General features: G+C 43.1%; 1 protein-coding gene across 1 annotated transcript in view; it reads right to left on the bottom strand.

The window, feature by feature from the left end:
* Positions 1 to 3,233: 3,233 nt before the first annotated feature.
* Positions 3,234 to 13,213, bottom strand: part of LOC147108756 (DNA (cytosine-5)-methyltransferase 3A-like) — a 289,893-nt gene continuing 279,913 nt past the window's right edge. Inside the window, exon 22 of the mRNA XM_086005535.1 lies at positions 3,234 to 8,044. Within this exon, the coding sequence (XP_085861661.1) occupies positions 7,903 to 8,044 (142 nt within the window). The 3' untranslated portion in view covers positions 3,234 to 7,902. The remainder of the gene's footprint in view (positions 8,045 to 13,213) is intronic.

Below are 13,213 nucleotides of genomic sequence, written 5' to 3'. Positions count from 1 at the left end.
ACTTTGAGGCAGGAACTACAATGCAGAGAATACTCTGTAGTCCAAGTTTAATGAAACGAAGTGAAATTTTATTGCATAAAGGAAAAATTGAATGTAAGCCAATAAGGTACATGGGAGGGAAAAACAAATCATAATACAGTACTAACCAATATATCCACAGGCATATTATACTTTACAAGGTTCACCATGAAATAGGGAAACACACGGAACATCGAGGGACAACAACTCATTGTTAATTATCCTCTAAAATGCCCACCCCCTAAACCTAGCTAGATTAGATTATGAGGGGCCAGAAACATGCTCACCAGTCCCAGTTAGAAAAGTCTTCAAAATGTCTCCGATCCCAATCGTCTACTGAATTGTCTTCTTCTTCCGAGTCTGAATGGCCTCTCTACCGAACCCGAACTCCTAACCGAACTGCACCTTCTTTGGACCCCCGATCTCTCGAAAATGATCTCTACAATGCTCTTCTTGCTCTTCTGCACTGCTCTCTCTCCGAACTCGAACCTCCAACTCAATCTTCCAACTCGATCTTCTCTCGATAGCTACCCCGGGTCTCCAATTATACTTCTCATCAAGGCCCTTATCTCCCGCCACATCAAGGTTAGTCTTTGTTTTAACTTTTGGTGGGCTTGTAGCACAGAGGGGTAGTCATTGTGTTTAAAGTACTTTCGGGATGGCCGGTAACTGCCATCTCTGGTCTGGAATGACCTTGTATTGTCTTAAATGGGTCTTGATGTCCCCCTTTGAACTTGAGGCTGTTTCCCTTTGTCTGGGTAAACATTTTGATGGCCTTTATCTACAGGCCGATCTGATTGGATCTGCATCCAATCTATATGTATGGGGTTCTGTCTGGTTTCGCATTCTCTGAAATTGCATTCCAGAACGTACTGTGGGCTGAATCCACAAAAGCTGTCTGTGCACTGCAGGAACCATTTTAAAATGTCCCAAAAAGTTGGTCACGGGGTCTGGCGGCCATTTTGTGTGCCCCCTTTTCTGGGCTTCTTTTAAAACAGTCTTTAAAATTAAGGCCTTTTCTGCCAATAGACCCTTATAGGACAATGTTCAATTTTGCGAATCCTACACTGACAGGCGGCCAGCAACAAAAATGGCCGCCCGGCCCCTCCCCTTTAATTTGCGCTGCCCCTGCCGCAGGTAGCCCCCCTGACCCCGTCAGATATAGTGTCTGGCGGTAAGTCAAGGGGCGCTACCGAAGATCGCGGCTGGGGCGCTGCGCACGGCGATGACATCATCGCTGGTGGCGCAGTGCAGTAACGGTTACCGCTGCCACTAACCTCCCGCTGAATTTCGCGGGAGGCGTTCCAGGCGCTAGTTGCTTTGCGCCCCGTTAGCGCCCTCTTAGGGCACCAACAGCAGGCACAAATCAACCGAACTTTTCCCCCACTATGTGTAAGGGACAGTTACTTTTGAATTCAGTACATGGTTTTGAATAGATGGCATAATCTATCTATACATGCATATTCATAAAACATACATTTAAATACAAACTCCTGTCTCACACTTAATTTGAAACGTTGAGAGAAACTCCCCAAGCAACAGAAAATACTTTACTGACACAGGAGTAGGAATGCCTGTAACCTTTGACGAACGTACCTCTTCTATATCTGCTGCTACTATTTACTGCATGGGGCATTTCAGGGTCAGCCTGCATCATATATGCCACTCCAGCAGATTGTGCCACACTTTTTTTCATTTTATGCAGCTTTTTTTCTTTAATTCATTCATGTTTTTAGCAATCCAGGAAACAAGAAAAAGAAAATAGAATTTAATGTTCCTATTCTGGCTTTATTTGCACAAAGTTTACATCAAAACTCTAGGAATTGTAGTTTTGAGAATGTTTAGATTGTTACCGCAGTAAAAACATATCTAGGTAAACATGCCAAACCCCAGTAGTAGTGTGGTGTTAAATACCATGTTTACAAACTTCTAACATCCACAGTCCTTGAGTTAAAAACAAGAACAAAAACCTGGATATTATTGAGTGAAGTTATTGGAAGAACACTTAACTCGCCCGTATCAAATCTTTTCACTATTTGAATTAAGAGTCATAGAGTTATACAGCACAGAAAGAGATTGTGTCTGCGCTGGCCATCAAGCCCTGTCTGTTCTAATCCCATTTTCTAGCACTTGGTCCGTAGCCTTGTATGCTATGGCGTTTCAAGTGCTCATCTAAATGCTTCTTGAATGTTGTGAGGGTTCCTGCCTCTACCACCCTTTCAGGCAGTGAGTTCCAGATTCCAACCACCCTCTGGGTGAAAATGTTTTTCCTCACATCCCCTCTAAACCTCCTGCCCCATACCTTGAAACTATTCCCCCTGGTTATTGACCCCTCTACTAAGGGGAAAAGTTCCTTTCTATCTACCCTATCTATGCCCCTCATAATTTTGCACACCTCAATCAGGTCCCCCCTCAGCCTTTTCTGCTCGAAGGAAAACAACCCCAGCCTGTCCAGTCTCTCCTCATAGCTGAAGCGCTCCAGCCCAGGTAACATCCTGGTGAATCTCCTCTGCACCCTCTCCAATGCAATCACATCCTTCCTATAGTGTGGCGACCAGAACTGCACACAGTATTCCAGCTGTGGCCTAACTAGCGTTTTGTACAGCTCCATCATAACATCCCTGCTCTTATATTCTATGCCCCGGCTAATGAAGGCAAGTATCCCATATGCCTTTTTAACCACCTTATCTACCTGTCCTGCTGCCTTGAGGGATCTATGTACATGCATACCAAGGTCCCTCTGATCCTCTGTCCTTTCTAGGGTCCTACCATTCATTGTGTATTCCCTTGCCTCGTTAGTCCTCCCAAAATGCATCACCTCGCACTTTTCAGGGTTAAATTCCATTTGCCACTGTTCTGCCCATCTAACCATCCCGTCTATATAAGGTGCTATACTGATCATTTTAAATGGGTTAGTAACCCTAGTAAAATTGCAGAGGGATTTGATATCAACATGTTGAATGTTTGCAAAATATTGCTCACAGTGATTTCCTGGCTGAAATCAGATAATCCAGATAGCTGCGAAAATGTCAGCATTGAGCTTCAGTTTGGTTCATGATGTTCACATGATGTAAACAAATGCTTAATTTAAATTGTGTTGTAACGGTAATTAACTCACAAAAGAATGTGATGTTGCAGTTTGTGTGCTTTAGATGTTTCAAATCATAACATAAATTACTTCAAATAACTTAGTCAATGTTAAAAACAGACATAACAAAAGGGCATAATCATTTATTGTAAACAGACAAAACAGTGCTACAATTTGTACCTCTGAGCTCACATACAAGGGATACAGTTAAATCCTCTGTGCCATATAGTAAAGTGAAAGTGATGCATGTCGAAACAACATTTTCATATTCACATATTTTCACAATGAAACTGGTTTGTATATGTTTAAACAAAAAATCCCATGAAGATCTTTATAAAGTCATCACAATTTTGAAGTGTTTTCATGTTGGTCATCACTACATTATTTGTAGGATGGATCATTTGAAAGAAATCATGAAATAGAAATGATTCCATGTACAGTAGCTGCAACACATTATAAATGTTATATATTGTAAACAGTGTTGACTTGAAACCAACAAAGTACGGAGGGTTAAGTTCAGGTACAGTGGAATCAGTTCCACTGATGTTCTTTTCATGTAGTTTATGCTTTAAAATGCACACACTAATGGCACCATTTTAGGAGTTGCCAATAACTGGTGACTCTTAAGTTTCATCAATATTAAGAAAACTATGGTGGCTCGTTTTAAAATATATAGTCACATTGTTTCAACAACATCTCTTGAAACAGACTGTACTCTAACTTTGCATTTGTAAGTTACATTTACAAAATATGATTTTTGTAGATGCTAATTTCGATCACTTAAAAAACGTCAGAAAATGCAAGGAAACATGGATCTGTTTGTAACAGTGCAAAAGTGCTACTGGACTCCTCAAATGGATATTTCAAAACAGTTTTCAGAGTTGGGGAGTAATTTAGTGGTGACTGTTCTTCACAGGTCAATGCTGTGTATTCAGTCTCACTTAACCTACTTACCAACTTTGTGATTAATTTTGTTAATCCCATATAAAGGAAAAAATAATAAAGGCTTAAGATTCTGTCTTCTGACTGAGATACATATCTTGCTGATGGAGTTATAAAGTGTCCAGTTAGATGCTGTTTAATAGTAAACATCACTTGGCTCTCACGCCTTTAGTACAGGCTTCAGCTAGTATTCTATTAATATAACAAAGTTATTTCTGTGCATTTTTTGGGCAGTTATTTTTAAGGTATGTTTTGTACATTATAAATACCACTCGTGGCCTTTAACTTAGTGGAACAAGGTATAACAAGTCGTTATAGGATAAACACACAACTAGATGGGTTTCCACCACCTGAGCAATTCTTTGGGTACTATATTAATACTCTTCAAGTGGGTTTTAACATGGGTAAAATGCAGATTCTTACCATACCAAAGTTAAGATTGCTTTTTCGGTAACTACGATTGAATAATATATTTAAAAAATATAAAATATTCAATTTAAAATGAGTTCTGAATGATGCGATATGTGGATGCTGTAAAGACAGATGATACTATTGATTACATTCAATTAAAAAGAAAATAATTGTTTAATTTAAATAAACATGAGTCTCTGCACGCTCATCCCAATGGGATTAGGAGTCTGATGTTTAAAATTTTGCCGAAATGGTAGGGTGACTATTTTTCATGTAGGGCGTCACAGCTGAGCCCAGTCCTGTCCTCACTTAAAATACACACATATGTACTTCCAAAATGAGTCGCTGCGTAGCAATCAGGAATAGGAACTCTGGCTGACTTTCCTGCCCCTAACCCAGGGATCGTCGTACAGTCATCCAAGCTAAGGTAAACTAACTCAATACTGTTGTTTGCACACAGTTAATGCCAGGCTATGAGCTTATTTGTAGCTATCTTTACTGCCTATCACTGGTACCAGAAATTAGCTGCTCATTGCTCCACTTTGTTTTGGTTCAACACTACCCTTTGGTGCAGCGAAAGTTCGCTAATGGTAGGAGAGAAAGTTTCAATGGATGCCATTCAAGGCCGAAATCCCAGTGTGTACCTATTCCTAAAACAAATGTAATTTTCCAGCAGAAGAGCAGTATTACTTTGTGATTGTTTTAGATGGTGCAAAGAAAATCCAGTACTCAAAGGGTTAACAGAAGCACCTGCATCCAAAGTGATGTGTTTTGGTAGTTTTTCTCCCTGGACAGTTTTCTCCCTCCCTTACAGGTATTGTTGACTCCTTCCTGAGGTATGGTTATACAGTACCTTGTTCAAATGAGGCTTAGTAATGAGTGTTGGCAGGCTATTTGACCATGAAGAGAGGTGGGTTGGGCATCACAGCTGAGCCTGATCCTGTCCTCGCTCAACTTGCACACATATGCACTTCCAAGCAGGAGTCGCTGTATTGCGATCAGGAATAGGAATTTTGGCGGACTTATCCATCACTAACCCAGAAACCTGTAGCTAACTGGAATGCCATATAAACGAATTCAGTACTGACCAAGGATTTAATTTGGGACCTTGCTGATCTGCATGGCTAAGCTACTCCCTGGATAAATTCATTGAGAACATCAGGGAGCTGCAGAGGTCTTTCAGTACCTATTTGTAGGTTGCTATGGGTGACTGAAATGAGAGCATGATTTTATTTTTTTTGTAATTCTTTAGAGGAGTCAGTTATTTTTCTAATCCTTAATTAGTTATAAACGTAGGAGGGAGAATTTACACCAAAATAATTATTTGGATTAAATTCAGTTTCAATTCCCTTTTAATATCCTGGACTTTTTTACCAAATGTTATTGCGGTTGTCAGATGATTGTAAAAGTGAGCCGCACAATGTAATGGAAGTATATTACCATCTGGATTGAATTTCTTGTTAAATGTCTGTGCTAATTTCTCAGCATAGTTCTGTTAAGTTCTACCATTTTACATAAAGTTTAATTCTGGTCAAGGTGAAACCTAGATTGTTGATTTTTTCCTTTGAAAAGGCAGCTCTGAATAATGCACTTTGCGACTGCAGGTATAAATATTCAAATTGTACAGGTTTGGGGGAACTGAGCAGTGTGGTGTATTAGAATCCACAGCACAAAGCTGCCCATGATTAGGTACAAATTGGTATAAATTTGAAACCTTACATACAGAGGTTGAAATTTGAAAATTTTACACTGGTTCTGTAGGAAGTGTGATTTTAAGGTCGGGATTAAGACAGATTGTTGGATCAGAGTAAAGGGACGTTTTTCCTGAAAATGGTCTTCTGTACCTAACCTGGGAGTGCCTCAAATCTGTACCTAACCTGGAAATGCGCCAAATTGGCCCTGGGTTGCAAAATTGAAAAGCGGTCCATTCCCCAGCACTGATACCTCTCACCTTGATAAGCACAAAATTTCACAGAATTAAAAAAAATTCCTTAAGCACTACATAAAAAGGAAAAAAAGTTGTATAGGACTAAGGTCCTACTGCAGACATGTATAAGATCAATATAATATATTGCTAAAGAAAATTCTAAATTGCAGTTTATTAATGTACACCATGAGTGACAGAATGCACATTAACGGCTGTGATACTTCACATTGGTGAGTTATTTACCTCAGCAAGCTGTTGGTAGGAGATGTTGAGCAGAAGCCAGGTGCTTCTCAAATGGGAGGAGAAAAAAAACTGGAAAGTAAAAAAATCTACCCTCGCAGATAGCTCAACAGCGGCAATGTCTGAGGCTGGGAGCAAGTCTCTCAAACAACTATGCGCAGTAGAGCATACACAGCAAAAGAATGGGGAGGAGAAGCTTACAAAAATGACTTTAAAATATAAAATGTAACTTCTACATTTTGACTGAAAATTCTATTTTACTTGCTGTCATTGAATTAAAAAATATTCCGTAAGCACTATCTTGCTATGACGTTACTATAACGCAGTCTTTTATTTTCAGCTGAAAACTTTTTTAAAGATGCAATATGAAGCAGCAACAAGAATACCACTTTACCAATAAATTGTATGAACTCTCTCTCCGACTGTAAATTTGACTGAGTGAGAATGGCTGTGAGGAAAAGTGACAGCACAGATTCAGCAGGACATCCTCCACATGCTGCTAATAGAAACTGCCTTGGTTTAAACTTACAGTTTTCCATCTTAACATTTTTTTTTGCTCACTTACACATTTGCAGCCCTTGCTAAAGTACAAAACATAAACAAATTAAACATTGTATCATGATTATTCACCGACTACACGTAAAAACAGGTTTCAGAAAGATAATACACGTTTGCTGAGATGCAAGTAAAAATACACTGGAATACTGTTTAAACAGAACATCAACTTCAACATTTTTGAACAATGATTTTTAACTGCACTATGTTTATTTTTATCAATAGTTTTATGATTTACTATCCATCTACCAAAAATCCAGCTACAGATATGTATAACAATAAAATACTATTTTAGGTGTTAGAAAATAAGTTGAAAATCTAAAAAGGTGGACAATAGCACCATTAAGAGTTAAAAGCCCTTAAAATCCCGTAAAATGAGTGACTACAAAGTACACTAGAAAACTGTGAAGTATAATCTTCACATGACAGTAATAAAACTACAGCTAAAAGTAGGAATTGTTTTTTTTCATATAAAAGATGAGATTAAAAAATCTAAAACAACTATGGTAGGTGTGTTTGCTACCTACCCTGTCCTGAGTTGTGACTGTGAATAATGGCCACAGTATCATAAATGTACAGCATGCAACCTTCACAATAATGCCATTCAAATTTCTTGTGTCACAGTATACTGATATGTTAAAACCAGTCCGGATTTGTTTTACTACTGATCATCCTCTATGAAAGCACCTTTATATTCCTGAAAGGCACATATTGTACTGTATTATTCACAAGCAAAATAATCCTTCAGTGGTGCAAATAGGTGGCGAATGACAGGCACACTCCATGACCTTCCAAGCAGCTTTTGTCGAGCTCCTCGTCCCATGTTTGACACGTCTGTGTAATGCACTGGAAAGCCAAAGATCCTGCAGGAAGAGAATCAAACAGCATAAAAAGTTTCCGTTGAAAGCATGTGCCATTGCACCTAAAATATAATATGCATATATTTCCAGGATGTGTTTGTTTTACAGAAGTAAATATGGAATAAAAAAGACCACTCAGCCCATCAAACCTGTTCCTTCCACAGACCACGTATTATTTATCCAATCAGGAATTCTAGCCTACTTAATTAGTCCGAATCTCTCACATCCAACAACAACTTACATTTATATAGCGCCTTTAACGCAGTAAAACATCTCAAGGCGCTTCACAGGAGCGATGTGCAACGTATCAATGGATTTTGTTTTGACACCGAGACACATAAAGCGATATTGGGAATGGTGATCAAAGAGGTAGGTTTTAAGGAGCATCTTAATGGAGGGGTGAGAGCCAGAGAGGTTCAGGGAGGGAATTCCAGAGCTCTGACTACAGGTTTCGGCAGCTCACCCAGATGATTAAATTAAGCCTCAAGTCCCAATTTTGGACTGGCCCCAGGCTTCCTGGTTCGGGTAGTGTTGCGGATGCATTATCACCTTAACGCCTGAAACTGGACGGCGATGAATTTCTACCCCATTGTAGTTTTTATAATGATCTATATTAAATCTAGTCACTGCACCTTTATATTGGTTGAGAATTCTAAACACCAACAATTGCTGGCATTTTTGACTTACAGAACACCTGACAATTAATACAATAGCAAAATACTGCAGATGCTGGAAATCAGAAATAACAACAGAAAATGCTGGAAATACTCAGCAGGCCAGGCAGCATCCGTGGAGAGAGAAACAGAGTTAACGGGCTCGATTTTAACTCAAGTGCGGGGAATTGTCGGGTTCCCCGAATTTGGTGTTTCCCACACAAATCTAACTGGGTCTGAGATTGATGCAATTTTCACTCAATTGGCCAATTGATTTCCAACGTGTGGGAAGCCTTGGCAATTGAGTATTTCCAATCAGAAAGTCGCAGAATATGACGTCATCATTGCTGCTGCTTTTAGGGCCCACAGCAAGCCTTGCTTCTTCTGCAGGCTTCCAAACTTCACCATTGAGATGGCACAGGAGCCTGCAGGAGCAACGGCCAGCGGGAGGGCAAGAGCTGCCCCCAAATTTGATGAGGCTTCACTCCAGGCATTGCTGGATGGTGCTAGGGCCCACAGGGAGGTGCAGTTCCCTTCTTCAGGCAGTAGGCCTCCCAGTCAAACCAAGGCTGTGGCTACAGGTGGCTGGTGAAGTCAACTCCTTGGGGCTCGCACGGTGCACCTGGATGCAGTGCAGGAAAAGATTCCATGACCTTCATCGCACTGGAAAAGTAAGTACTGTATGAAGTTTCCATCACCCTCAATCTGATCCCCATTGCCTTTCCTCACCAGCACGCGGCTTTAGCAATCTCTTCCTCCACATCCCACTTGACACTCACATCCATGCACCCTTACCCATTCCCTCTCTATGCTCACATTCACATAACTATTCCACCATGCAGCCCTCACACTCCCTCTCACTCTGATGCTTTGAATGCAACTGACAACACACAGGGAGGGCCCTTGGTCTTGCAACCTCACTCCATCTTTGTCTCCTTCTAAATATCTATGCTATGCAATCTCTGCACTCACTCCTTCATTCTCACTCAACCTCCACTTGTCTCCCTCATTGCAGGAAAAGAGAGCTCACAACAGGAGAGCGCGAGCCAGGACAGGAGGAGGGCGGCCCTCATTAGCCCAGCTCACCCCCTGGGAGGAAGGCGTCCTGGAGATTGTCGGGGCTGACATAGATGCGGAAGTTGGGGAAGGAGAGACAGGTGCATCACCGCAAGCTGGTGACAGAATAGTTTTCCATCTCTCTCATTGGCATTGCATGAGTCGCTGATAATGATTCTGAAGCTACATCATATGGACTTATGATCATCTGCAAAATGCAATGTGCATGTAACCTGGGCATCACATCTCTAACTTTTTCCTTGACTCCCCCACAGGACCATCGTGAGCCCCCGTCCCCAGTGTGCAGGAGGAATAGCCCGAGATGCCAGACTCCTCAGAGGAATCTGCAACCTCTGAGGGCGCAGCATCAGCAGAAATAAGGGCACCCAGCACCAGCGCAGACACTCACACCTCGGTGGGTTCTTTGGGACATAGAGTAGTCACCTGGTGTATCACAGCTCACAAGTGAGCATCAGCAAATTGTGGCGACAGGGACAGCAGTGGAGAGTCCTCATCGGAGGGCGCAGGACTCTGCCAGCTCGGCTCAGCTGCATGTCGACCCTCTGCCTCTGGGTCCATCCATAAGATCAGAGGTGATGGAACTCCATGCACAGATGCAGGAGTCTCTGGCAGGTTTTGTCTCTAGGGTTGCTGCGAGTGTGGAGTGAATGGAGGAGTCCATAGCGAACATGAGCAGAGCCTTTGGCGCATGAACGCATCAACACGGAAAGGATGGCTACCTACGTGGAAATGATTGCTGCCTCCATGGTAAGGCTGGCTACGGTAGAGGAGAGGAGGGCTACGGCCATGGAGGAGGTTAGTCGCCAGGGTATGGAAAACATGGTGAGTGTTCAGAATAGAATGACATCTCTTGAGGAGCGATGGCATCTATTGAACAGAGAAACTAGACCTTCATGGAAGTCCTTCTGAGTAGGACTGCCATTGCAGATACGGGTCCCCATGGCCCCCCTGATGTGCAGCAAGGTGCTCTCAAGCCACTTGCAGGCACTGAGGGGGACCTGACCCATGAGAGGGAGGTTGGTGGCAGACCTCAAGGAAGTGGGGGCTCCTCTCCAAGCGCTCACACTTCCATGCCACTGCAGAGCCCTCGGTCAGAGCCCCGCCGGAGTCCACACCCAACTGAGATAGACGTCTCAACTCCTGCACAGCCGCAGGAGCTACCGACGAGCCCTCAGGCTCGCCACCCCAGACGACGCCCGCCAAAGGTGTTGAGACAGGAGCAGCAGGAAAGTGAGCAAGGGGCCTCCACAACTGCTGAAGCCACAGGGGAACCACTACGTAGGAGCACGCATAAGAGGAAAATAAATAGTCAGAAGGGTAGTCACTTGGGTGAAAGGTTGTGTATTCTGTAAAAATGCCATCAGTTGTTTGTTTTGTATAAAAATTCTGATGGCAACTTCTGCAGTTGTGGCTTGTGTCATTTCGCGATTGGGGCTGGAGGTCCTCTAATGCCAAGAAGGGAAGGAAAAAAAGGCCTCCCATGCTTCTGGTAGATGCCTCAGTTGAGGAAGCGCTGAGTGAGGCTGGCGAGAGTGGTTTCGCAGGAGGTCACACTGGAGAAGTATGTGAGGCACCAACCTTCCACAGGTGTGGTTAAGCCTGGTAAAAGCTGCCCCAGGCCTGAAACAACAACGTCCTGCCACCTGCAAATGATGGTTGATCAAATCTCCTCTTTAATGGTTGACCTACAGCTGATAGTTAGCAAGCCAATAGTTTTCACGCCAGGTTTCACAGGCGTGATCCCCATCAGGCGTGTTTTACATGGGAAAAGGGTTAAACAGGCAAGCGCCTGTTAAAATGGGATTATAAAGGCCAATGAGTGCTGTTTAAGGGCCCTAAAGACCAGTCCCGCCTGTTGCAGGCGGGACTGATTTGGGACCATTAGACACACCTGGTTTAAAATGGCTAGGTGTTGGGAACCAGGCCGGGGGAGGGGTCCTGACCCCCAGGTTTTGCGTTTTTTTTTTTTTTTAACCCCCCACACACCTCAAAGCCTGCCTGACGGCTGAGTTAAAATCGAGCCCAACGTTTCAGGTCTGGGACCCTTCATCAGAAATGGAAAAAGCTGGAGATGTAACAGAGATTAAGCAGGTGCAGAGACAGAGGGGTTGGGTGGGGTGTTAGGAGGGGAGGAAGGAATTAAAAGAACATACTGTACTTTTGTAAGAGGCAGGAAAGATGAAATGTTGCAAATGGGAATGGCAAAAATCATACTGCATGAAAAATGGGTGCAGGGATTATTAGCTGAAATTGTTGAACTCGATATTGAGTCCGGCAGGTTGTAAAGTGCCTAATCGAAAGATGAGGTGCTGTTCCTCGAGCTTACGTTGAGCTTCATTGGAACAATGTAATAGGCCGAGGACAGAGAGATCAGCGTGGGAGTGAAGCGGTGAATTAAAGTGACAGGCGACAGGAAGCTCAGGGTCACCCGTACGGACTGAACGGAGGTGTTCCGCAAAGCGGTCACCCAATCTGCGTTTGGTCTCCCCAATGTAGAGGAGACTGCATCGTGAGCACCGAATTCAGTATATTAAATTGCAAGAGGTACAAGTAAATCGCTGTTTCACCTGGAAGGGGTGTTTGGGGCCCTGGACAGTGGGAAGGGAGGAGGTAAAAGGGCATGTGTTGCATCTCCTGCGCTTGCACGGGAAGGTGCCAGGCGAAGGAGAAGGGCTGTTTGGGGTGATTGAGGAGTGGACCAGGGTGTCACGGAGGGAGTGGTCCCTTCGGAATGCTGAAAGGGGAGGTGAGGGGAAGATGTGTTTGGTGGTGGGATCACGTTGGAGGTGGCGGAAATGGCGGAGGATGATACGTTGAATGTGGAGGCTGGTGGGGTGAAAGGTGAGGACAAGGGGAACCCTATCGTGGTTCTGGGAGGGAGTGGAAGGGGTGAGAGCAGAAGTGCGGGTAATGGAACGGACACGGTCAAGGGCCATGTCAATCACAGTAGAGGGGAATCCTCGGTTGAGGAAAAAGGAATGTCGGAAGCACTGGTATGGAAGGTGGCATCATCAGAACAGATGCGGCGGAGACGGAGTAGCTGGGAGAATGGATTAGAGTCCTTACAGGAAGCGGGGTGGGAGGAAGTGTAGTCCAGGTAGCTGTGGGAGTCAGTGGGCTTATAGTGGATGTTTGTCGAGAGCCGATCGCCAGAAATGGAGACGGAGAAGTCAAGGAAGGGAAGGGAAGAGTCGGAGATGGACCATGTGAAGGTGAGGGAAGGGTGGAAATTAGAAGTAAAGTGAATGAACTTATCTAGTTCAAATTAATTAACCTGACAATGTTTGCTCAAAACAAAATCCATCGATACTTTTTAAGATTAGATATTATAATGTCAATTTAAAGATGTTTATTTATGTCAATCTGTATGACAAATTTATTGGCTAGTTTTCAGAATTTATTTACAAATTCCCAGATTTTGATGGTTAAATAAGCAGTTAAA

Source organism: Somniosus microcephalus, chromosome 13, assembly GCF_052327205.1.
Source record: "Somniosus microcephalus isolate GS21.2 chromosome 13, FLI_Smic_1.0, whole genome shotgun sequence".
NCBI classification, from domain to species: Eukaryota; Metazoa; Chordata; class Chondrichthyes; order Squaliformes; family Somniosidae; genus Somniosus; species Somniosus microcephalus.
Note: the sequence above shows the minus strand (reverse complement) of the source record. Positions and strands in the feature narration are given on the sequence as shown.